The sequence below is a fragment of the Crocuta crocuta genome, unplaced genomic scaffold (assembly GCF_008692635.1).
Source record: "Crocuta crocuta isolate KB4526 unplaced genomic scaffold, BGI_CrCroc_1.0 scaffold118, whole genome shotgun sequence".
NCBI classification, from domain to species: domain Eukaryota; kingdom Metazoa; phylum Chordata; class Mammalia; order Carnivora; family Hyaenidae; genus Crocuta; species Crocuta crocuta.
In genome coordinates, this window is record NW_027551558.1 from 10,464,351 (window position 1) to 10,491,621 (window position 27,271).

Below are 27,271 nucleotides of genomic sequence, written 5' to 3' on the forward strand. Positions count from 1 at the left end.
CATGAGAAATAGCAACATCCCAGGAACCGTGCCTAGTGAATAGATAGAAACAGAGTACCAGGAACTGTACTACGCACAGGTGTGGAAGAAATTCCTGTGGTCTAGGCCTAGAGGAAAATTGAGAACAACAGGAAAAAGAAAACATGCTGAACAGAAAGAATCCTAGATCACAACTTAAGTGCTGATCAATCTGTCAAGAGCTGACTCCTGAACACGGGTTAGGAGCACTGGCTCCAGCACAAGCAAAAAGTTCTGTGCAGACAGAACTTCTGACTCCCTAAAAACTGTACTAATAGCCTATTGCTGACCAGAAGCCTTATCAATAACATCAACAGTCAATTAGTATATATTTTGTATGTGCTAGGTATTATATACTGCATTCTTACAATAAAGTAAACTAGAGGAAACAATGTTATAAAGAAAATCGTAAGTTCTCTCCCTCTCTCAAAATAAATACCAAAAGATGAAAGCAAGCAAGCAAGCAAGCAAGCAAGCAAGGTGCTCAGTCAGTTAAACATCCAACTCTTGATTTTGGCTCTGGACATGTTCTCACAGTTCATGAGATCAAGCCTCGTGTCCAGCTCTGTGCTGACAACGCAGAGCCTGCTCAGGATTCCCGGTCTCCCGTTCCCTCTCTGCCCCACACCCTACTCAACGCATGTGCACATTCTCTCAAACTAAATACTAAAAAATAAACTCAAAAAAGAAAAAAAATTGTTAAGAAAGAGAAAATACATTTTCAGTACTGTATATTTTTGAAAATCCATGTTTAAGGGAACCTATGCAGTTCAAACCTGTTACCTGTATTTTCAGGGGCCAACTGTATCAACAAGGCTTTCAACTCAATCTACCAGGGCTGGCGTGCTTCACTATGTAAATAAATCTGGAAATGTCCTTGGAAGTCAAATCATCTTCATTTTAACAATAGTGTTAAAGTGAGTGATTTCTCTAAGATCAAAGGCATATCTTGAATAAGAAACCAAGTCTCCTAGAGCGGCTGGGTGGTTCAGGCAATTAAGCATCCAACTCTTTACTTCGGCTCAGGTCATGATCTCATGGTTTGTGGGTCCGAGCCCTATGTTGGGCTCTGTGCTGACAGCACAGAGTCTGTTTGGAATTCTCTCTCTCCCTCCCTCTGACCCTTCCCAGTTGGCATGCCTCCTTCTCTCTCTCAAAATAAACAAACATTAAAAAAACAAACAAACAAGTCTCCTAATTGCTGGCAGGTATTCGTAACACCACAGAACTGGAAAAATCTCCACTTTAACCTGGACTCAGAAGAACTTGGGATCAAGTCCTTGCTCTGTCACCAAAAACTGATTTTTAGCAGTTCTTTGCCTATGACATAAAGAATGATGCTAGTAAAACTCTCCACTTAGCTCTCAGGGTGGTCATTTAAACGAAAAAAATGTGTGAAACCCTACAGATACTAAATAAATGTTAACAGTAATAATAATGATATTTTTTTAGCTGTCTTAAAATACCCTATTAATTTTTTTAGTTTCCTTAGATATACACTGAGTAAATGCAGAATAATGTAACTATATATTTGCTTTTCTGATGTCTGAAACCAGACCAACAAATTGCTTGTAAACAGAAGATTCTTATTTCTGTACAGAACACTTCACTCCAATATCTATGACTCAAATACATTTTATTCTCTTACCTCATTGTTCTTTCAAAAGGTACATGAGGGGGAGGAGTGTATGTTGCTCATTTAGAGGATTCACTGCCAGCATTTTAAATTTAGGTATTTTTCTAACTGAAATTAAAGTTGGTTTAAGAAAGCCTGGGTCCACACCTGATCAGTTAAGTTCAGTCATTCTCTCAGGCACTCTGAGGGAGGATACAAAGATGCTCACTTCAATAACTAGAGTCCGATGGAAGGACAAAAACACTTATCAATAGGAGGAAAAAACATGACTGATCTCACATATCTGCTCACCTCCTCCTAAGAAATACAATTCATATTTCTTTTTAATTTTTTAAATATTCATTTATGTATTTTGAGAGGGAGACACAGAGGGGGGGAAAAGTGGAGGAAAAGAGAGAGACGGAGAGAGAATCCCAAGCAGGCACCCTTCATATTTCTCTTTTAATTTGTATCTTTTAAAAAAAATTTTTAAGCTTATTCATTTGTTTTGAGAGAGAAAGCACAAGATGGGGAGGGCCAGAGAGAGAGGTGAGAGAGAGAGAATCCCAGTCTCCGTGATGTCAGCACAGAGCCCGATGTGGGGCTCAAACCGAGGAACCGTGAGATTATGATCTGAGTTGAAGACAGACTCTTAACCAACTGAGCCACCCAGGTACCTCTCTTATTTCTCTTTAAATAAAAAGATTAAAATAATCATATATTAACCTAGGTAAACACAGATCCCAAACCTCTGTGAACTTAGAAAATCGAACCAAAACTAAGCAATCAAATCAAAGTATTTCAGGAGCACCTGGTGGCTCAGTCGATTGAGCAACCAACTCTTGATTTCAGCTCAGGTCACAATCTCACAGTTGTGTTGAGATCTGAGCCCTTAGAAGGGCTCTGTGCTGGGCACGAAGTCTGCTTAAGATTCTCTCTCTCTCTTCCCCTGTCCCTCCCCCACTTGCACATGTGCTTGCTCGCTCTCTCTCTCAAAAAAAAAAAAAATTTCAAAGATAGTCACAACCAAGTTCATGAATCCAGAGGAAAGCTTCCATTCAAAAAGCTCTGTAAGAATTAAAATAGTTCATACTTTTGGGAAAGATAAATGGTTCATGTGAACAACTTTCACCAACTATGACCACTTAATACACATGATTTTAGACTCTTATCCAGGGCACTCCCCATATTAGAGATAATTTCTTATTTTTTGAAAAGTATTCTCTATTCAACCAACTTTACTCAACTGGCATTCAAGCTTCCATATGACCCCTTCCTTATATACCTTATCCCTTCTATACTCTTATTTTTCAGTTTTCTAAATATACTCAGCGATACAAATCCTCAATCATTCTCAGTGATTTCCTCTCATTCAGGCCAACCTGCTAAAATCCTAAGTGATGACTTTTCCATTTGTGCCACAGAGAAAAATACTAGTAAGATGAGCTATAAGGAAATCACTATGAGAATCTTTCTTAGGGGTTGGTGATAGCTGAACTGGCAGTCAGAAATAGTCTAGAATTCATTAATAATATGAATGATCACAGTATTGTTGAAGCCTCTTGCTTCAGTTTGACCTGACCTCTAAATACCTTTCTTAATTTCATGAAGGGTTTTATCTATCCCTTATGAAACGTTCCACGGCATATTCCATCACTGCAGCCATTATTCTTCTGTTCTTTAAGACTACCAGTTCATATAGGACTTTTCCTGGACAAAGAACAAGTTCATTGCACTAATAAAAATGTGACCTTCTTACCTGACCCTAAAGAAACCATAAAGAGTATGTATTTTTGTGGCTATGTGAAGGACAGCTGTAGAATCCATACTTTACTATATTTCTGGGCCTCCTGCAAAGTGAGAAACTAGTCTTTAAAAATTGTAACACAACTGACAGTATCTTGTACTCTCAAGTTAACTTTCTCAGCTTTTATGGTTTTCCAGATAAAACCATCATTGATTAAAAGACCTGATACCACTTTTTTAAATGTCCTTAATGCAAAAACTGGCATCCAAGAATTTTTATAAAATACAGTATAACACTTACAAATGTCTAATATGGAAGTGTTATGATACTTAAAAAGAGAGTTAAAATAGAACAGAAATCCTTGGTTCTAACTCCAGCAGCACTGACAGCTAGGTGTGGAATCCGAGGTCAGGCATGGAATCTCTCCGCCACTCTCAGTTACTTCATGAATACATAGTGAGCTTTCAATAAGGCACCTTTGTGATCTAAATTACAAGCTTCTAAGAGAAGATGGATTCAAGATGAAGGCCATTTTTCTACTAGTTTGGGCTACAACGATCGAAAGAAATCAGGATTCTTTTATGTTTACTAAGCTGTTCAAGTGTGGTAACCAATTCAAGTCTAGATACAGCAATAAGGTTGAAGAAAGCATATTTTCCTGATGAATAAACAAACATTTCAATGGGGGTATTTTCTTATCTGTATAGAAATGTGCAATATGAATATGCCTGAAGATTTTCATGTAACTATGTAAACTTTCTCTTGTTCAAAAATACTGGGTAAAGGTTTCTTCTTGGGAGCTTTCAGAACTGGAGGATGTGCAAAGAGTTAATCAACTAGCATGTTCTTTTCATGAAGATTTTTTCTAAAAAGGATTTTGAGACTTTTATAGCCAGAAACAATTAGGGAATACTTGTTTCACTATTTCCTTTAGACCAGAAGACGACTATATATTTAAAATAAAATTGCAATATGAAAGTCTGCTAAAAGCACTTTTTTTGTTGTTTGTGCATTCTGTTTGTCACCCAATGTCACACTAACAACTCTGCATCTCATTCTAAAGCACATTATACTGCGAGATAAAATGAAAAAGACCATTTTTTGTTTCCCCAAGGGGGAAGTACTTCTGTTAAAAGCATCTTTTTATGAGACTACTCTTTCTGAATTACCAATAATGCAAACCAAAGAATTAGATACTGTACTCTAAAATTTAATATTTGTTCAATTCTTATTCATATCCTATAGGCATCCCATGTGTACAAGGGAAAAGTATGCTAAATGCTTAAACGTACTTAAGAACCTGAAAGATTGAACATTTCTGTCCTTCAATCAGCAGGCTGTCAGGTCATGAGCATTCATTCTGCAATAAAAGTTTTCCTGCCTTTCCTATTATTGTAACTCAGCTCAGTGAAGGAGACTGGGCCACAAAGAAAATAGCCTGATTCTCTATAACTTTATTTTGAATAAGGCTAGACAAATTAATGTCGAACAATATGTGTAAAATCAAGAACTAAAGAGTTTTTTGAAAAACTTAAGAATAACGAACTGTTTAAAACTACACTCACAAGTTTGAATATCAAGATCACAGATGAAATCAGAAATGAAATTAAGAAGAAAGAAATCCACTATGTTTTTAACAATGCTTACCCAATTCTTGACTCTGATTTAGATCAAAAGAAAATTCCCTAATTCACTCACAAGGTCTACTACCCAGAGATGAATTTGCCTTCCCAAAGAATCCAACTAGATGTGTGTAGAAACTTAACACTGGATCTCTAAATCATTACAAATCTATAAAAGGCAAAACCTAACCTTGAACATTTTTCTCCTTCTGATGTCCAGCTAGCAATGGCCAGAAATAATGAGTTCTGACAGGTAAACCTTTTTCCTTCAGGGCCTTCATTAGAGCTTTTGCCAAATCTGAAAGAGATATCATAAAATATTACAAAGCTACCTCAGCAAAACTTATTTATGTCAGTTTTAGTGATGAGAATATCATACCAGTTTTCTTGGCTTGTAAAGCGCACTGGAGCGTGAACTGCAAAGGAGATGTATGCATCTGGGAGTCCTTTAACTGCTTGCAGTAGTCTTTCAGCTTCTCTGCAGGCTGGGGGGAAAAGGTGCCATACATCAGCTGGGTCTGCAACTATCCTACTGTTTGACCTTCTGCAAATATGCTACCTCTCTTGGAATGAAAAATTGCAACCCCTTGTCCTCTTTCTACACGATAAACTTATAACACAGAAACAAAGTTTTCATAATGTTTGTCACTGGACTAATCTCATATATGCCCTCCTATTTTATAGACTCTTATTTCACTGCCTGTTACACTATCAAGAAAGCAAAAACAGACAGGATACCGTATTCATAGTCACACAGTGTCGTAAAAAGAAACTGCCAAAGTCACTCAGGTTGTCTTCCTTTGATACAGGACACGCTAATAAAATTTGGAATGCTGTATCTTCCAATTTTTCAGTGACTAAAAGCAGAATGAGGTTCATTGCATCTGGGAAAAAAAGACAGACATATTTTGTTACTGAATGGAGTAATATTTTTACACTGCAACCACTATGAAAGACAAACTTATGAACTACAAAGAGCAAAAGGATATACCTGCCTAGATAATAGTGAAACACTTCCAAATCAAAACATTCCCATCTGTTCATTAACTTAAGTTGTTTAATTTATTAATCTGACTTAAAAAAAATTTTTTTAACATTTATTTTTGAGAGACAGAGAGAGACAGATCATGAGCAGGGGAGGGGCAGAGAGAGAGGGACACACAGAATCAGAAGCAGGCTCCCGGCTATGAGCTGTCAGCACAGAGCCCGACGCAGGGCTCGAACCTACGAACTGTGAGATCATGACCTGAGCCAAAGTCGGATGCTAAACCGACTTAGCCACCCAGGCGCCCCAATCTGACTTTTAAAAGAGTCCTGTGTTCATGTACTATAATTCCCTATTGTTAGTAAATGCCCTCTCCATCATGTAAGAATAATAATTCAGATTTTTTTAAAAATCATAAAAATAAATTTTTAAAAACTACCTGGAATATATCTTCTTTCATACGTAAGTTTTTCCAAAATTTCTGGGACATACTGAGAATACCCAGATTTACTGAAACTAAAAATAATTTGCAATAAATCACGGTCCATAAGGTAAAGATCAGACTTCTCCACCTTCTCCAGAGTCTGTAGACAGTTTCAGAAATTAGAAGAACAAGTTAGAAACCAGTATTTTTAAATTACAGTCAAATAAATTAAAATACCGAACTAATAAAAATTAGGAATATACACCATCTAAAGGTTTAGGGCTTATTTTATAAAACAGAAGATGTTACATTTCAGCGATAAAGTACCGAACTATAAAAATTCTCCTTCAATACTAATGTCTACAAGAAATATCTTTAAAAACAGATATAAACTACACTTTTCTGCTTCATATGAAACCTAACACAAGCTCACACAAATGATTTTTTTATACAAATAGTTTTAACGTATTATTTACGTGACGGAAGTCATACCTGCTTAACATGGTCAATGTCACCCTTTTCAGCATATGCATTCAATAATGCTAGGTATGTGTCTGGACCAGGCTCAATGCCAGCTTCTCTCATCACTGTGAGAATATTTTCTGCATTCTCTAGATCTCTGGAAGTTATTCAAAGAAAACAGAACCGATTACTATAATACTGGCAAACATAATATTATCAATCTAAAATGTATTAGCCTGTACTTATTAACAATTCTTATAAACCATTTAGCAAAGGACATTAGAAAAGGACAAATACATATGACACCGGTTGTAGGTTTCTGAAATAAAATAATAAACCTTTCAAATTTCTACAGGTAACTTTTCCAGGAGAGAAACCAAACTGTATAATAATCACATAGACCTTAATGTGCCCTCTTTCATCAACTATGCAATGACTCAAATTTACCTTTTTAGGGAAGAATAACATTTAGGAAGTTATTCTTCAAAAACAAAACTGTTTCCAAGAGCATCAAGAGAGCCATTAAAATATAGAGTCAGCGCTAGTTTGGATCAGGCCCAATTTTTAAAGTTGAATATTTTCAAATAAAAGTTTTATGAAACAGATAAATTTAAGAATAAGGTTTTAAAAGGTTACATATTCTACCGCACACACTCAAAATTTTTGAGGGGTTAGATAAACATGGTTTAAGAATTTCCTACAATAACTTCCTGTAATTTAAATCCCACTTGAGAACAAAACCTTAAGTTGAACATTACCCAGCTCTTGCATGCCCTGTCACAAGGGCACTGAAAACCGCCTCTGTGATTGGCAGGTCCTTAGTTTTCATAAATCCAAGAATCTTGCTGCAATAAAAGAGAAATGAAGACACTCCTTGGAAATATACACCAGAGCCACTTTTTACAACATATAGACACAAGTATGTAGACGCACTCCCTGAAATTAGATCAATTGTATCAAATTATATACCGTGAACTACCCTTGGTAAAAATAGCAGGTAAGTTTTTAAAATCTGATTGTTTCTTCTATACTAAACTTTAAAAAGCCTATAAAGCTTCATAAAATCCATTTAAATTAAAAATGAATTATACATTTCAGTTTATTCCTTATTTACTAAAACCTCCATCCAAAAGTAGTACTTAATGTTACAGAGAAATAAATGTCACGACTGATTTTATATGAATCAGCAAGATAGAATATTCCAAGTTTTATAAATGAATACAGTTCAATGGCTAAGAACATTCCTTGTAGGAAATAATCAACTTAAAAGGACTGAAGCCAACCTTACACACCTCAGCAATTTTAAGTCTCTGCTCCAGTAAGTCAAAATTTTAATTATAATAGCAATATTTATTTATCTTTCCTCTCTTACACAATTTTATATTTTGTCTGAGTCCTATTACCAAATTTTCTAAATTAAAATCCTTCTGAAATAATTTCCCTAAGAAGAAACTTAAAAATAGAAAAAGACAAATGAATATATCCTAGGTTTATAGTACTTACAAATTTGTTTGCTCATTTATTTATTTTTAATGTTTTATTTATTTCTGAAAGAGACAGACAGTGTGAGCAGGGGAGGGTCAGAGAGAGAGGCAGACAACAGAATCTGAAACAGGCTCCAGGCTCTGAGCTGGCTGTCAGCATAGAGCCCGACACGGGGCTTGAACCCACAAACTGTGAGATCATGACCTGAGCCAAAGTCCGGACGCTTAACCGACTGAGCCACCCAGGGGCCCCCAAATTTGTTTGTTTCAACATACGTTTATAGAGCTCCATACCTGGCACCTTCAATATCTCCTACATTACAATAAGCTGCAATCAACCTCTGGTATGTCACCTGTCAACGAAATGGGCTAGTTAATATTTTTTAAATACTATTTTTGTCCTGGGATTAAAAAAAAGGGATATAACCAGTAAATATTTATGATAGCAACTACCTACTCGATTTGGTTGAATGTTCGCTTCCTCCATTTTTGCCAAGAAGTCAGTTGGCGAAAATTTATATTCGTTTTGAAGATAGACTTTAAGTAAAGCATTATAATGACTTACATCATACACAGTACCTACAAATAAAATTTAAATCAAATGTTTAGAAAAAGACCTAAAATCATATTCTTTATCACAACTAAAATATGCATACTTAAATTTAACAGACAAAAGGGGTAAAATGGTAACTTCAGCATTTCACCCCATACTTAGACCCATCTGTACAGAAATCCTGTCAGAACAGAGCAAGCTAAGCATTTAGAACATTAATGAACTGAATTACTATACAGTTACAAGTAACTTCTTATTCAGGTATTAAAAGAGGTCTTATTCATGAAGTATAATACTCCCTTCCTGTTGGAAAATGTTGACAACACCTCTGTATTTAAAGTGACAAAGATTTTCGACAGAAAGCAGTCCTTGCCACAGTGCAGACACCACGACGAACTGTAACCGCAGTTGTTTCATACGGGGAGGCCTGTGCTAGCAACGTGATTTACTAATCAGGCTACTCAGTGTTTGTCTGAAGGGTCCATTTCCAGTTCTGGAATAGTCTGCTATTGTTATTACCCCTATTCCAAAGCCTTTTGTTTCCTTCTAAGTTCTATCTAGCCTAAGGCCACATCAATCAACGTTACCATTCAGCCTTCCACTACCCATTGATGACATCTCGGTCATCATATCAATCTGGTGCTAATGTTTTACTAAATTTGCAGTAATTAAATTTCGTATCTTAATTGCCTGTAGCAACACAGGCCTCTGGTGAGTATCTAGTGTCAGTTTGAGATTCTAGACAGTAGAGACCTTATTCTGTTAATATCTGTTTTTAGCTTACTATGGTAAGCACATGTACATACAGTGCTTACGATGTTTCAGAAACTGTGCTAAGTGCTCTGTGCCTAGAAGTTCTGTTACTCTTCACAATAGCTTTGAGACAGGTACTCTCATCCCCATCTTATGGATGAGGAAAACTGACTCTTCCACTTCCAAGGCCACATGGCTAGTAAGTGACCATAGATTTGAATGTAGGTAGTCAGTCCCCGAGTGCCCAATCTGTTAACCACTGTTAACACTTTATATAGGGCCTTAAGGAGAACCATGTACAATTCAACACCTGCAATGTGAATATGCAAATAAGGTTATCATACAGTGCCTGAAAACTTCTAAAAAATCATCAAGTTGAACTCTAATGGCTAAAAAGCAGCTCTATGGCTTAAAGAAAGCACATATATCCTTCTTCACAAATATTTCTCCCCGTTCAACATGTATTTTTAAATTACATCACTTACTGACCTATAGAAATTTCTAGTTTTTATGAAGCCAATTCTTTATCTTCACTGTCCTGCTGCTTTGATACCTACAAAACTCTTTTCTGAAATCCACTATTCATCTATTCTCTTCGAAACTTTAAAAAACGAACTTGTCATCAAAATCAATTCTAGATGAATTCAAAACTGAGGTGAGGCTCTGTGTGTATTCTATAGTTTTATTTTTCATATAGGTGCTACATGTTTCTTGAAGGATATTCATAAATATTTTTTATATTTGTGACTAAACTTAGAACCTTTTATGCATTTTATTTTCTAACTAGGAAAACTTATAGATTCTTGAACATTTAATATTTCCCAGTACTTACCTCTAAGTTGATTTTCTGTGATTTTATAGGTAAATAATCACATCATCTAAAAAACCGCAATTTCTAGTACTGTTTCACTACTTATTTCATTGCATGATATTGATTGTTGGCTTTAAATTTTAACATGTTAAAGAAGCTTCCTTCTATTCTTAAGGTTTTTAAAAATCAAGAATGAACACTGGATTTTATCTAATGGTCTTTTAAATTATGTTATTTTCTGAATAGATAATATGTTCATGGTTCAAAATTTTAAAAGCATAAAAAGGTACAGAGTAGAAATTGTATCTGGTATCTATTATCCTTCAAGAACTACTTTAACATTATATGCATACACAAACGTTTTTCTTCAAACAGTAGCATACTGTATACACTGTTCTGCACCTTAATTTCTCCTTCTATTTTGGAGAACACCCCACATCAGCACAGAAGAACTCTCCTTTTTTTAACAGCTGCACAGTATTGCATTTCATGGACATCCCATAATTTATCTGATCCCCAGTGGGAGGCATTAGAGTCGGTTCCAATTTCTAACCATTACAAACTACAATAAAGGCTATCCTGTCACACATTTGAATATATCTGTGCTCTAAATACTTTTTAAAAATCTTTTTACTTTTAATATTTATTTGAGGGGCGGAGGGGAAGGGGCAGAGAGAGGGAGGCACAGAATCGGAAGCAGGCTCCAGGCTCTGACCTGTCAGCCCAGAGCCCAACATGGGTCTCAAACTCATGAACTGTGAGATCATGACCTGAGCAGAAGTCAGACGCTTAACCGACTGAGCCCCCCAGGCGCCTCTGTTACCTCAACTCCAACAAATGGAACTGCTTAGTCAAATGGTATGGACATTCCCAACTTTGACAAACCAACAGCCTTTTTATTTTTAACTTACCATAAAAGTAGTAATTGTTATGAAACTTACTTTATTTTTTCATTTGAGTGTAGCTGACACACAATGTTACATTAGTAAATTATTTTATTCTTAATGCCCCTAGATGTCACTATAACTCACCAGATAAATTTTACCAAGTAGCTCTTCCATAAAATTGAATTACGGCATTTATGTAAGGAAATTCTTATTTACCAAACGAATAAATGTCTATACTTTCTACATATACACATCATATTTTTAAACAATCATACCCAATTTCTGAAGTTTGTCCCATATCCTATGAGCAAATTCCGTTCTCTCTGAGAGCTGTAGTTCAGGCAAGAGAGAACCACAGCTGCGCAGGAGGAGCAAGGCTTGATTACCACCTGGGCTACCTATGAAAAGGGTAATGGGTAACATTTAATAGAACAGCAATATCACACAGATAAATATCAGAACTTACACTGAAATCCATAAAGAGTCAAAAATCTCCTGCCTCACTAACTGTACGAGTACCCACAAACTGGAAAAACCCTACCCAAATCCACAAGTAACATTTGCATTACTAAAAATTATGTTTTTAAAATTAGTCTGCTTTTATGAATCCACATAATCTGCAAGGCGCTATACCATACAAAAATACACAGAACTTAATTTATAAGCACTGCTTCCTACAATTCAAAGGCTAAGCCTCTCAGTATCTTATGAAAATAGTAGAGCAGTAAAATTAAAACCCATGAATACCAAGTTTACATTCAATTACAAAACAATATAAACTTCCTTCTCCCTTTATCCCTGGTCTTTATCTACATGTCTCTGAAAGGTGACTTTAAAACCAAACAAAAACAAAACACTCACTGCACGATTCCACATATATAAGCATCCAAACTATGAAATCTGCCAAAAAAACACACTAGTAGTTGTCTAAGACTGGAAGGAAGGACAGGTTGGCCGATAATGGCTATGAGTTTGGAGATTTCTTTTTGAGGTGATAAAAATATTCTGAAATTAACTATGGTAATAGTCGTTCAACTCTGAATAAATCAAAGAGGAAATGATACCATAGTCTTTAAATACACACAATTAATAACTGGTACTGCTTCGATACCCCTCATCATTAGATTCCATTGCTTCTTAATGTGAATAAGATCCACAGATGGGCTTTAGGAAGCTGGGAATGTTCTGTAACTACATGCAAAATTATGTGCATGTTTGCATGCTGGGCTTGTGGGGGTGGGAGGTGGTAAGAGGGCCTACAACCTTCCACCAGATTATCAAAGTAAGTGACTCAAATGGATTATAAAAGCTAAGTGAAAATGAAAGGGAAATAATGATTACTGGTCTTTCTGGATATCTATCATACGTAAGCATCTTGGGGACAGTTGACACTATATAAGGCAAGATAAAAAAAAATAGTAACTTCCAAGACAATTTACCACTGAAAGTGACTTTTTTATAAACTGTGGAAAGCAAAAGACAATTTTTATTTGCTGATTTTGGAATAAACATCTAAAACACAGAAGTTTTACGCGAAATTTTGCCCTGATGAGTTGGAAAGACCGAAAGATCACAATCATAACATAAAATCATCAATAGAAATAACAAACAAAAAGTATCAAGTAATGTGTTCTACAGTGATCTTGCCTCCAAACAAGAAAATCTACAGAAAAACATGAAATACCTGAGTGACAGGTGTTATCAAAGACTTTTTGGAGAAGAGTCTTTGGGATGCGGCCGGTCTTTCGAATCGAATTATCCAGTCTCATCAGAGCCCAGTCAAATTGACTGGCATTCTTTTTATGAGAAGCGGGCTCCTCTTGAAGATAATTCTTTTTCTCAACAGCAATGGCGTATAGCCTGGCTTGGCTCGGTAGCCCTCTATAAAATGAAACACAATTGGCAATTAACTAAACTCATTTATTATCTACTTAAATTCCTTTACTAAGCAAAATTTATACAAAGTTTATTGGTTACCAAATACCTAAATTCTGGGGCAAAACCAGAAATGCTTTGAGAAGTGTAAGACGGTAGGAAGAAAGTTCTGCCTTTTACTCTAAATAAAATCACATGCACACTAGTTGTATGCAAAGTAAATCTCTTAAACAACTGTTAGTGTCTTGATAACCTTCCACACAGAATCATTTCACACTAAGACAATACCATGGTGTGATGTAAGTGCATGCATGTGTGCGTGCGTGTGTATTTTATTTCCCTTAGGTAAAACCAGCTTAATGAAGGAAAATGAAGCAGTTTATGCAACAAAGTTCTTCTCACCTTTACAAATGAGATAAGAGATCTAAAATGTATTTAAAACTCTGATAACTTTCAAATGTTTTCTACGTATAATCTCATTATGAATTTAAAAGACCAATGTCCAAGTTTAAATTATGCAATTTTTAAAAGAATCATTCAGGACAAAAGAATTTCCAATCTGTCTAAATAAATTTGAAACATTTCAGAGTGACGGTGTTTCAGCTCAATTCATATCTGCTTTCCACCTGTCAAAATACTAATTATATAGTACTTTTCTAGCTATTTTAACAACTGCAATCATTAAAAATAACACTAGATTTCTGGTATTAAACATCATTAATTTTCAGAAAGTAAAAGAAAAGTTTATAAATTAGATAAGGTCAGACTAGTACATGTATGTTTCTAAAGAGCAAACAACCTTTAAACCAGTCAATATTTTAATAACAGAAGGCCAAACACATAAGCCAAATGCTCTAAAACATGAAATCAGAGGTATTCCATACTGTAGAAATACAGGTTATACCCGGTTTACAAATACCAGATTTAAAAATAACCCTTATGTGTGAGGAAAACCCTATCATGAATCTTTGAATTGAATTTAAACTTTCTCTGCATTCAAACACTTTTTAACACAAAATTTCTAATGCACAAAGATTTACATTTATTCCAAAATAGCTTAAACTTTCCAATAGCAGATAGTAAGTGTAATTAAATAATATATACAAAGTACATATTAACAAAGTGTGATATAAAAATACTTACTAATCCAGAGACACCTTCATGATGATAATCCCATTTTTCTTGCATGTGCACATTTTTACCCCAATTACCAATAAACATTTACATAGTAGTGAGTTTAAAAATAAAGCTGTTGGTTTCCTACCCTATGTTCCCTACCTGGAAAACCAGGCACAAATTCAATGATTCAGAATGTGATACTACATTAAAGAAATCTACACCAAAAGCATCACCACAAGGTTATGTAAAATTCAGAGGCAGTAACAGATACTAGACTAGAAATTCTACTACTGTGATCTGGGACAAATCACAAGCACTCTGGCCACCAAGGATTCTACCTATGTAAACAAATTGGAAAACAGTAGGAAAAAATCAGGATACTAATTAAATAAGACAATGTCTTCTTACCTTTACAAACCTAACGGTCAGCACACTTAGATGGCTAATCTGTAGATGGCTCATTTGTTAATTAAGCTGAATTAATTAAATGCTAATCACCTACAAACCACAGAGGATACCATCCTGCTTATTTATCCCTTATCTTCAAAGGTTTTCTCCGGTCATTCGAGTATCTACTGGATCAGCTGTTACTAAACTATGCCCTTGTTAGGCAAACACAAAATAGCATTATTTTAAATCATCTGGAATGTATCATTCAGGTGAATGTGCAATAAGAAATATTGCTCAAAACAACAAAAGCTGATTAATACAGAAATTTCAAAACTGTAGTGAAGTATATTAGCCAAGATTTTCTTACACAACCCAAACCTTAGAAACCATGAAAAAGCACAAAAATAAAACCTTTGCTAAAATGCAGTTTTTAAAATGTAAGATCAAACAAACAAAATTCAGACAGAAGACAAAGTACATTATTCTGAACATTTTAAAGCTACTTTTTCCACAAATAAATCTTTGATGCGGCCAACTCTCTTTCACTTAAACTTTTTTTTTTTAAGTTTATTTATTTGGAGAGAGAGCATGCGCACACATGTACAAGCGGAGAAGGGGCAGAGAAGAGACAGAATTCCAAGCAGGCTCTGCACCATCAACGCAGAGCCCAATGTGGGGCTCGAACTCACACACCCTGAGATCGTGACCTGAGATGAGATCAAGAGTCGGATGTTAACTACGCCACCCAGATGTCCCAGTATACGTGACTTTAGTTAGATAAGGTGAACTATGACTCCACCATTAGAATGAACTGGAGTGAGGGAAGGGTTACACATTTAACCAAAGGATTCTTCACTCTTCAAAAGGAAGTCTCCACTGCTTCCGTACATGACAGTGTTTTCTACATTTATTATTTGGCCCCAAATTTATTTTTAAATTCCTCAGAAACACACCCAGTACAAAACAAGAATTTCATGGCTGTACCAACAGGTACGCTGTGATAGAAAGTAAAGAATAAATCCAGGGGTGAAAGAAGAGTCTACGCAGCATGTAGACACCTACCCTCAAGCTTGCACCAGCTAGAACGCACTGCCTCCAATCTGAGGACCAAAACTGATGTAACCACATAGGTGAAAATTAGTTCATCATCTCATCAACGTGTCATAAATGGCTCTTTTGCATTTTGGAGTTAACATCTTAGGTTCCCTCCAGAGACCCTGGCACTCACCACTATTATTCAGACTACCCATGAATTTCCTCTGGCAAAATCCGGCAGTGTTTTTCTCATTTTTTTTTAAACTGATGGTTGGTTTTTATTTCAATTCTTTAGTACAAAAAAATAATGACTTTAGAGTTGAACGTCCATATTTCAAAAAGGTACGAGGACCAAATTATTATAAGCAGGCTTCCACGAGATTCCCCTCTTAAGCCTGCACTTTTTTCCCCTAATATTTTACTTTTTCACAGCATTTTTAGGTTTACAGAAAAACTGGGCAGAGTACAGAGTTCCTGTACATCCTCCTCCCCGCCATCCAGTTTACCATATTGACATGTACATTAGTGTGGTACAAGTGTTACAAATGATGAACCAATCAGGATACATGAACTCAAGCTGCTAGTTTACAACAGGGTCCCCGCTGTGTGTGTATACCTATGGGTTTTGACAAACCTTTGATAAGCATTACAGTACCACACGGAAGAGTTTCACTGCCCTAAAAACACCCTGTGCTCCACCTATTCATCTCTTCCCCCTCCTCCTGAAACCCTGTCAATCACATTTGTCTTCCTCTATAGTTCTGCCTTTTCCAAAACGTCAGATGGAATCACATACAGAGCGGAGCCTTTTTCGGACTGGCTTCTTTCACCTCACAAAATACATTTAAGGTTCCTCCGTGTCTTTCTGTGGCTTCATTAACACATTTCTTTTTAGTGCTGAATAATATTCCACTTTACAAATGGACCATAATTTGTTTATCCATTCACCTAACGAAGAACAGACATACTGGCTGCTTCCAATCTGGGCAAATATGAATAAAGCATCAATACACATTTGCATGCAGACTTTTATGTGGATGTAAATTTTTCATTCACGTAGGTAAATATCTAGGAATACGATTGCCAATCAAAGGGTAAGCTTATGTTTATTTAGCTTTGTAAGAAACTGACAGTCTTCCAAAATGGCCGTACCACTTTGTATTCCCACCAACAATAAATATGAGAGCTCCCTATTGCCCCACATTCTCACCAACATTTGGTGCCAGAGATGTTTTGGATTTTAGTCATTCTAACCAGTATGTAGTGGTATCTAACTGCTGTTTGAATCTGCAATTTCCTAATGACATGATGCTGAACATCTTTTCATATGCTTATTTGCCTCCTATATGTCTTCCTTTGTGAAACTTCCTATCTTCTGTTCATTTTGCAATTGGGTCATTACATTTTTCTTTTTCTTTAAACTTTTCTTATTGTTGAGTTTTAAGAGATCTTTGTATGTTTTGGGTAGTTTTGGTATTTATTTTTTCTTTTTTTTAATTAAAAAAATTATTTTTTAACATTTATTTTTGAGACAGAAAGAGACAGAGCACGAGCTGGGGAGGGGCAAAGAGAGAAGGAGACACAGAATCTGAAACAAGCTCCAGGATCTGAGCTGTCAGCACAGAACCTGACATGGGGCTTGAACCCATGGACCGCGAGATCATGACCTGAGCCGAAGTCAGCCGCTTAACTGTCTGAGCCACCCAGGCGGCCCACTGGTATTTATTTTTCCAAATAAACTTTTTATTGAAGTGTTACTCATTCTTTCTAAACTTTGAATGTACACCACACACACACATTCTCAAAACATTATCTTCTTTGTTATCTTCATCATTGCTATTATGAGTCAATCTAGCTTCCAGCACTTTGGGCCTCCCAGAATTAAAAAAAAAGATAACAGATCTGCAATAGAATAGGTATAACCGGCAGTCAATGTATATAATACATTTAACGATGCATGCTAAATAACAAAAATTATTACTATAATCCTCATTTTACAGACAAGAAAACTGAAGCAACTTGCCCAAAGTCACAGTAAAAGCTAGTAAGTGACAAGACGACAGATGCAGGACTTGTACTTGAGTGGTCACCTTCTGAAAGGAGTTCAATGTGGCGGAAAGGCATCAGGGAAACAAATGCGGCTGCAAAGGGGGTTCACAAACTTATCTCATGTTCTTACCAATCCCTTATTTTAATTATTCTACTTGAGTTTTCTTTAATCTGTTGATACGGTTGACTACATGGATTGATTTTCAAATGTTGAGCCACCATTGCACACAATACATAATTCCTTTTACATTTTAAGTTACTGATTCCATTTAAGTTTTAACATGTTAAAAACCCAAAAAGATAATGCCTCCTTTTATTTTTTTGGTAGGCTCCATGCCCAATGTGCAGCTTGAACTCATGACCTTGAGGTCGAGTCACATGCTCTACTGACTTAGCCAACCAGATACCCCAACAAAGAGAAGTTTTGAAATGTTTATTTATTTAGAGAGAGAAAGAGCGCACATGCAGGGGAGGGGCAGAGAGAGGGAAAGAGAATCTTAAGCAGACTCCACACTCAGCATGGAGGTCAGCATGGAACCTGACTTGGGGTTGGTTCCCACAGCCACCATATCATGACCTGAGTCACTATCAAGAGTCACTAGGGGCGCCTGGGTGGCTCAGTCGGTTAAGCATCCGGCTTTGGCTCAGGTCATGATCTCGCAGTTCATGGGTTCAAGCCCCACACTGGGCTCTGGACTGACAGCTAGCTCGGAGCCTGGAGCCCGTTTCAGATTCTGTGTCTCCCTCTCTCTCTGACCCTCCCCTGCTCACGCTGTCTCTCTCTCTCTCTCAGAAATAAATAAAAAACATTTTAAAAAAAAGTCACTTAACCTGCTAAGGCACCCAGGCACCAACAGAGAAAAGTTTTTTAAAAATACTAGTTGTTCACTTCACTTGACAATTCAGATTGGTACCCCAGACCATAAGCTATATCATGACTTCAATGAACCCTATCTTTGTAGGGTCAAGGAGTACAATTTCTATAGTCGTCTACACAAGAAAAAAATACACAATGCCTCCTCTTAAAAGTGGTTGGTAGTCCTTTCAAATTTCTCTACTGCTACTGACTACACCATGACTACATCAGTCCCACAACCCTGGGATCACGACCTGAGCTGAATCAAGAGTTGGATCCACCGAATGGAGCCACCCAGGTGCCCCCAGAATACATGGATATTTTTGTAACAAACTCCTTACTTTCTTAGGCTTCAGCTTTTATTAATACAACCACCAGATAAAGCATCCCCAAAACCATCTCATGTCATTCCCTCTTTAATAACCTTTAGTTGTTCTTTATTTTTATCACAACTACCCTAAATTCTTTGATTTATTAATTCAAAAAATATTTACTGAGTACCTTCTGTGTACAAGGCACTGTGCTAGGATCAGCCCCTCTACTTACCTAGTGAGTAAATCTGATAATTAAACTTCAAAAAAATTTAAAACGGCTACTGCTGTGTTAAGCTCTATGAAGGAAATAAGAGACTCAATGAAAGACTAATAGCAGGGTTCTATTTGGAATAAAATGTTCTAGAAAAATGGGGGATGCCTGGCTGACTCAGTTGATGAGCATGTGACTCTGGATCCCAGGTCATGAGCTCAAGCCCCACACTGGGTGTAGAGATTATTAAAAAATAAAATCTTTACATTTTTTCTAACATTTTATTTATTTCTGAGAGACAGCATGAGCAGGGGAGGGTCAGAAAGAGAGGGAGACACAGAATCTGAAACAGGTTCCAGGCTCTGAGCTAGTTGTCAGCATGGAGCCCGATGCGGCGCTCAAACCCACAAAATGTGAGATCATGACCTGAACCAAAGTTGGATGCTTAATCGACTGAGCCACCCAGGTGCCCCTAAAATCTTTAAAATGCTCAAGGAAGGCGTGACTTTAATTTTTTAGCTGAGGCTGAAAAGAAGCCGCCACAGACAAGAGGGGAGGACTATTCCAAGCAAGCTAGAACAGTCAGCAGGCCAAGCAAGCGAGCAACACATGGGATGAGGTTGGAGAGGAAGACAGGTCTAGATCATGAAGGTCTGCAAAGATAAAAGTCTGGATTTTATTCTTGGTACAGATTTTATGCCAGGTACAGAAATATATCAGAAACCTATGGAAGGTTGTGGCATGATCAATCTCTGTTTTGAAAAGATTAGTCTAACTGCTGGGTGAAGAAATTAGAGGGCATCAAGAATTAAGACAGAGAGGGGCACCTGAGTGGCTAAGTCGCTTAAGCATCCGACTTCGGCTCAGGTCATGATTTCATAGGTCATGAGTTCGAGCCCCCCATCAGGCTCTGTGCTGACAGCTCAGAGCCTGGAGCTGCTTCAGATTCTGTGTCTCCCTCTCTCTGCCCCTCCCCCCCTCACACTCTGTGTCTCTCTATCTCAAAAATAAACATTAAAAAAATTTTTTTTTAAAGAAGAAGAATTAAGACAGATACCATTTAGAAAACCATTGCAGTAGTCCAGGGAAAAGGCCGAGGGAAGCTTACACCAGAGAGGGTGGTGGAGAAGGAAGAAAAATACCTAGTACCAAGGTACTTTCATTTTCATGAACACTAGATAAGGACGGACTTAGAGACAAAAACCGAAGGCTCCGTGGCATGGGGGAAACACAGGAGCTCCGAGCTTACAAGCATGAGTCTCAGTCCTACAGACCTGCCTGAGTTCAGGCTCTGCCATTTGTAAGATGTGTGATTTGGCCACGCTGCTCCAACTTTCTCTCAGCCTGTAAATTCTGGGAGCATTTACCTCACAAGGATATCACAAAGATGAACGGGGATAATGCAGTGTTTCCCAAAATTACCCCTTCTGCTAGGCAAGATGATTTTAGACAGCATTTAGACAAAAATTTTCCATTCTGGCACTTTTATCTATTTTAATATTTGAAAATATCATATCAAGCTCTATTTTACTAACATTTTCGCTCAAGATGAAATTAAGTTATAAAAAGATCACTTTAAATGTAAAACCAATGTAAATAAAAATATTAAATGTAAATAATGGCCGCAGTAATACTCAGATTTCACACACAAAAAAATCTGAAGGCAGCACACAAATGCCCAAAGTTCGACAACACCGAGAAAGTGTACCTAAAAGACCTGGTAGAGTAAGTGTAATAAATATTAACTGCACATTTCCTAGAGCATTTTCTTCTTTTAAAAATGTATTAGCAGAGGCGCCTGGGTGGTTCAGTCAGTTGAGCCCCCACATTGGGCTCTGTGCTGCCAGCTGGAAGCCTGGAGCCTGCTTTGGATTCTGTCTCCCTCTCTCTCTGCCCCTCCCTTGCTCACGCTATCTCTCTCCCTCTCTCTCTCCCTCTCTCAAAAATTAACATTAAAAAAAAAATCTTTTGTAAACCTATTTCATCGAACTTTCTCACTCAACTATTTTGCAAAACCTCAATTCTCCAAAAAGTCTTGCCCAGTTAAGCTGTCCCCCAAACATAGTTTCATGCTTTATAGTAAATCACAAAATTTTGAACTAAAAAAGCCACTTGTAACTCTTCTACATTTAAACATCTCTTGGCTTGGGCTGCCTGGGTGGCTCAGTTGGTTAAGCATCCGACTTTGGCTCAAGGTCATGATCTCATGGTTGGTGGGTTCGAGCCCCCTGCATTGGGCTCTGTGCTGACAGCTCAGAACCTACTTTAGATTCTCAGTCTCCCCCTCTCTCTGCCCCTCCTTCACCTGCATGCTTGTGTGCTCGCTCACTCTCTCTTTCGCTCTCAAAAAAAAAAAAAATCCCCTGGCTTTTNGTCTTCTGGCTTGAAACCCCAATTCCTTTCCACTTATCCAGACGTCTCTTCCACCTTAGGCTCCTCCAGTCCAAAGGTGGGCCCCCTTTGTCTCAGTTATGACAGGAAGGGATGAACGCTGGGACCTATGATGTAATATGGAACAGGATATACTGTTTAGAATCCGTGACGCGAGAATCTGGATTGACAAGATTACTCTAAAGATTCCTTCCAGAGTTTACATTCCAAGATCATACCATATGCTTATTCACTTGGGATAGTCTTTAATTCCTAAATTTATAATGCATCGTATCACCTTTTTAAAAATGATATATCCGCAAGTAATCCTTATTACTTATGTACCTAAGTAACCTAAACACCTCAAGCACCTGTATACTCTTAACACTTCAAAACGGGGCATTACAGCACCTGTAGTTAAATCCCAACTGGAGATTCCTGATAAATTACTTCACTCTTCCAAGCTTCTTTCCTAATTTGTAATATGAACCCCAAGAGATGAAGTGCATGTGCAATGTATTCATACAAAGCCTGAAAACACTGAAGATCTAATCTGAAGGTACTACTGTTTATCCTCATCTCCAAGTCTATTCTGCTCAATTCTGCCAACATGCGGACCAATCACCTGTTCTCAATCTCTCAAGAAGAAAAGGCAGTGTTTTTTGGTTTTCGGTTCCGCACCACCTAGCTGAGGTCCTGTTAGCCCACATCTGTGGGAGAGATGTTCCTACTGGTCTATCCATCCCTAGCCTCCATCTCTCCTACAGCTTGTGTTAACATTGTCAAAACCGGTACCTCTCAAAACTCTCCAATGGCTTGACCAACTTCTAATCAACGTTAATAGCTGCAAGAAATCAACTGGCCTTTGCGGTACCAATTTCTACTACATCCAACCCCACATGGCCACATAGGATAAAAGTACGGCCTCGAACAAGTCTCTCTCTCCTCTTCTCTTCCCCTAGAACAGTCTGACTCTTCATTACCATAGGTCCTCTTAAACTCAAGTGAGCCCCTACCATAAACAAATTTGACTGCTCTCTCTGAAACACTACAGTATTATATTTTTTAATGTTAATTTTTGAGAGAGTACACGTGTTCACAAGCAGAGAAGCAGCAGAGAGAGAGAGAATCCCAAGGAAGCTCTGCACTACCAGCACAGAGTCCAAATGGGGCTCAAACTCATGAACTGTGAGATCATGACCTAAGCTGAAATCAAGAGTTGGATGCTTAATCAACTGAGCGCCCCCAGGTGCCCCAGTATGATATTCCTCTTTTATGGACAGCATAGATCAGTTGTACATATGCCTATCATAGCTCTTTGTAACTGATAAATTTATATACACAGAGGCTGACTCATAACCCCAAAAGGACCCAGACAGACTCTCAATATTTCTTAAGATTTCTTTCCTTATGAAGAAATAAAACAAGGGAAAGTTTTCTTTCCTTCCAACTTGATACGTCACATCATTCTGTCCCAGGGCAATACGTGCTCTTCACTTTTAATCCAATCATCAATCTGGATCCACTTCCAAACTGATTTAATTCAAAGCTTATCCTTCCTCTGAAGCACAGGCTAAAAGACTCTCACAACAAAATATAAGCAGCTTCTGATCCAGAAGTGTGAGAAAAAAGAGAGTCTGGAAAAATAAGTGTTTGCCCCTCAAATTCCCCAAAAGGATAAGGGAAGAGCTGGTTTTTACGAAAACATTTGTTTTTAAAAAACGAAGAAAGGTGCTGAAATGGGAAATGAAGAACAAGACTAAAGAATATAAAAGTATATACTTTTCGGTGCTTCAATTTTGAAAACAAATTAATAAACTCTAATAATTTTACTCAATAATACTCATCTGTCCGTCCCAGGGCATTCTAGGAAACCAAGATTGGGGTGAGCGTGTGGAGGTCCGCCACACTACATGCATGGATTAAATATCCCTTCGAACATCTCTGCATGTCACGATATTGCTTCCTCCGTGTCTAAAATTTTTCACTGATTTACTCAACAAATACCTGACACCTATATTACTATGTGCCACGAAGTCAGCCGCTGGGGGAGGCAAAAAGAATAAACCAAGTCCCTGCTTTCAAGGAACTTACAGCCAGGTCTAGAGTGCTGGTGGGTACACATGCAATCGTGCTAACAGGTGCTTAGTGATTCGGGGTCTGAGAGAAAGCACAAAAGAGGAGTGGTCAAGCGGGAAAAGCAGTCAAGATTTAACAGATTAAAGGACTGAAATACCTGAGTGGAGGGAAGGGGAGACACGTCCCAGGAGTGAACACCACATTCAAAGGCAAAGAGATGTGCAACGTGGCCCCTCAGACGCTTGCTGGTCAAAAAATCGACCATGGTACCTTTATAATCTGGGGGTTTATCAGAAATGCAGAACCTCAGCCCCCTGCCTAGACCTACAAAATCAGAATCTACATTTTAACAAGATCCCCAGAAGGAATTCCTACGCTCCCGAGAAAGCCCTGTTTCAGTATGGTAGTACGGTATGGCTGGACTACAGGATGTCACGGAGAGAACTGATCAAAAGTGAGGCCCCAGAGGTATCTCCAGATCATGAAGCACCTTATCCTAGAACTAATGGAAGCCACCACAGTGACTAACTGTAAGTAGGAAAATTGACATGATCATGGTATCAGGGAGACTAGGGAATAACGGGAGGGTTGGTGGAAGAGAAGATTCATTCCAGGCGATAAATCTAACAGAACGTAATCATTTGTATAATCAATACATGGGGGTGAATCCAGTCAGGGAGGCGTCAATGAATAAGAATGAAAAAATCTTTAGGAAGCAGATAGAAATGGCAACATTCACTACAACAGGGAATAAACAAGGAACAGATTTGAGAGGAAAGAGAAGTCCAACTTGAAAAGCGATGGGTTTCAAGCACTAGTAGTTCAACCACTGGAGGTGTCTAGTAAAGGGTCTACATCCACGAAGAGAAATAACCCTCATGATCAGACAGGTAGGTAGGGGCTGACGCCAAACCCCCCAACACATCAGCATTTAAGAGATGAGCTGAAGAAAAAGGAAGCAGCAAAGCAGGTGAGAAAAATCCTACATGGAACAAAATCACGAAAGACTTATGCAAAGGGTCTCAAGAAGAAGAGGAAAATGGGAGACAAGGTAATATGCCAGAGCTCAAGGCCTTAAAAGTGAGTCTGGTATTTAAGAAGTCCCTGGAGAAAAAAATAATGAAATAAACTTTCATCTACACGTACATAAATGATTATGTATACATACACACGTGCGAACATTCACACACAAAGGACATGGTTTTGTCCGTGGATCTTTCTGGGTGATAGAATTAAGGGTAATTTTTCTTTAAGATTATATTTTTAAGCAATCTCTACACCCATCGTGGAGCTCAAACTCACAACCCTGAGATCAAGAGCCCCGCACTCCACCAACTAAGCCAGTTGCCATTCCCTCTGTATTTTGCAATTGCTCCTCAAGGCACATGAGTTTTATCATTTAAAAATATACAATATAAAGTTAATAAGCAAGACAATAATGGCTTTTACCAGTAGTGTGACTGCAGTGAGTGGAAGAGTGAACACAAAGTGAGGAAATGATGGAGACAGGCACGCAATCAGGGAAGGGAAACTGGAAAGCATCTAGAGGTTAAGTCCAGAGTTCTAGGAAAGGATTTGTTTTTCAGGAGGGAAAGATCTGGGCATGCTTACAGGCTGTGGGACGAGAGACTGTATGAAAGGATTGTTAAGAATGCAACAGAAAGAGGGAATACTTATTGCCTGCTCTGAGCTGAGCACTCCGTGGGGAGCAAGACAAAGTCCTGCTCTTATGCAATTCACTTTCTCTACTAAGGAAACAAACAGAAAATAGACAAATAATATCACACAAGTCAGACACACCATGATAATACAAAAATACAGTAGTTTTTTAGAGTGAATGTTGGGGTAAGGCTTCTCTGAAGAAACTGTAAGTTGAATCATAAATGACAAGAAATCAGCCTTGNGTGACTGCGCTCTCCCTGCTCCCACCGCACCCCACCTCATCCCCTGATAGAAAAAAAAAAACACTTAAAAAAAAAAAAAAAAAAAAAAAGGAAAGGCCTGTTCCCTCTACTTCACAGATCACGAAGCTGAGCATCAGAGAGGTTAGGTAAGATTCCGTAGCAAGTAAATGGAATCCAGGTCTGATGAACACCAAGACCAATACTCTTTCTGCTAGACTGTTTTCTCTCTACAGTTCTCAAATGCAACAGAAAGATAACATCCACCCTCCTCTGGCCTCACAGGGATAGTTAAGGACTTAAAAAATAAGAGCAGGGGCCCCTGGGTGGCTCAGTCGGTTAAGTGTCTGACTTGGGCTTAGGTCATGACCTCACGGTTTGTGGGTTCAAGCCCCACGTCGGGCTCTGTGCTGACAGCTCAGAGCCTGGAGCTTCAGATTCTGTGTCTCCCTGTCTCTCTGCCCTTCCCCTGCTCATACTGTCTCTCTCTCTCAAAAATAAATAAACATCAAAAAAAAAAAGAGTAATTGGCACAACTTTCTCAAAATAAAGTCTTTAAAAGCAAAGAAATGCATTCTGCGGAAGCAGAGGCATGGTTCCTGAGGTCCGCTGTTCCAGGCCTAATGAGAAAAATCCAGGCAGGCCATAAGTTACAAGCAGGCTTCACTCCAAAGATCTGTAACTGAGTTGTTAAGAAGCCATAAAACACTTCCTCCATATAATTTTATGCAGAGAGTAGGTTTCCAGGCTGCTCCACAAAGATCCATGTAATCATAGTTATTACTATTGTAATAACTAATAAAGCACTTACTAAGTACCAGTCCCTATGTTAAGTGCTTTTTATAGATAATCTTATGCAGTACTACCAACCTTATTACCACTCGAACTAAGGAAACGGAGTTCTAGGAACGCTGAGTAACTTGTCCAATAGCAAATCCTGAGCTCTTAGTCCTGCTGTCTCCCAAAGTACTTTCATCTATACAGTGTTTCAAAATCACTTTTTCTCCTATTCTAAAACCTCAGTCCCCATCTCTCCTTCTTAGGTGGTCAGGATACTACTCTTAACACTTTTTCATCAAAATTCCTCATCTCCCCCCACTTCCAAGTCTATGCCTGACCTATCTCCTCTGATAAACCTCAATCCTTCAGAGCATCGATTCACACACTGACACCCGCCGGGAATTTAACTTCCCTTGCCCATGTTCAGTTATTCAGTGACACTTACGGAGCCCTACTGTGACAATTTCCAACCCGTATCACACCCTTGTAAATATCGAGAGGAAACCTCCAGTCCAGGAAATGCAGGCAAAAGCCCAAGCTGATCATAACCAAATGTCCGTCTCTAAATGATCCCTAGCGCACCCCAAGTTCCCAACCTATTCCTCCCGTCCCCCCCGAAATAAGCCTCTGGAAATATACGTCCTAGCTAGCTACCGATCACTGATAATGTTCCCACGTGGGACAGCACCCAAGCCGGTCAATCTCAAGGAGAAGAGTAATACCCGATCCCAGCAGCCGCATTGAAAGCCCACCCCTCGGCCCCCAACTTCACTGGCCGCCGGCAGCCCAAGGGCAGTAAATCCCAGTCCCAGGCGAGAGCAGAATCCATGCCGGAAGCAAACCCTGCACACGGCCATGACCTTCCGAAGTCGACCGACTCTGTCACCGGTAAACACCCTCTGGAGGCGGAGGTGGGGGTCTAAGGCCTCGG

General features: G+C 38.2%; 1 protein-coding gene across 1 annotated transcript in view; it reads right to left on the reverse strand.

Annotated features, from left to right (window-relative positions):
* Positions 1–27,169, reverse strand: part of LRPPRC (leucine rich pentatricopeptide repeat containing) — a 108,925-nt gene extending 81,756 nt beyond the window's left edge. The window contains exons 1-11 of the mRNA XM_077749196.1: positions 27,063–27,169; positions 13,046–13,242; positions 11,637–11,759; positions 8,815–8,936; positions 8,652–8,710; positions 7,632–7,718; positions 6,904–7,030; positions 6,427–6,571; positions 5,741–5,886; positions 5,382–5,487; positions 5,193–5,300 (exon numbers count right to left, since the gene is read on the reverse strand). Coding sequence (XP_077605322.1) covers positions 5,193–5,300; positions 5,382–5,487; positions 5,741–5,886; positions 6,427–6,571; positions 6,904–7,030; positions 7,632–7,718; positions 8,652–8,710; positions 8,815–8,936; positions 11,637–11,759; positions 13,046–13,242; positions 27,063–27,169 — 1,327 coding nt within the window. The remainder of the gene's footprint in view (positions 1–5,192; positions 5,301–5,381; positions 5,488–5,740; positions 5,887–6,426; positions 6,572–6,903; positions 7,031–7,631; positions 7,719–8,651; positions 8,711–8,814; positions 8,937–11,636; positions 11,760–13,045; positions 13,243–27,062) is intronic.
* Between the last annotated feature and the right edge of the window lie 102 nt (positions 27,170–27,271).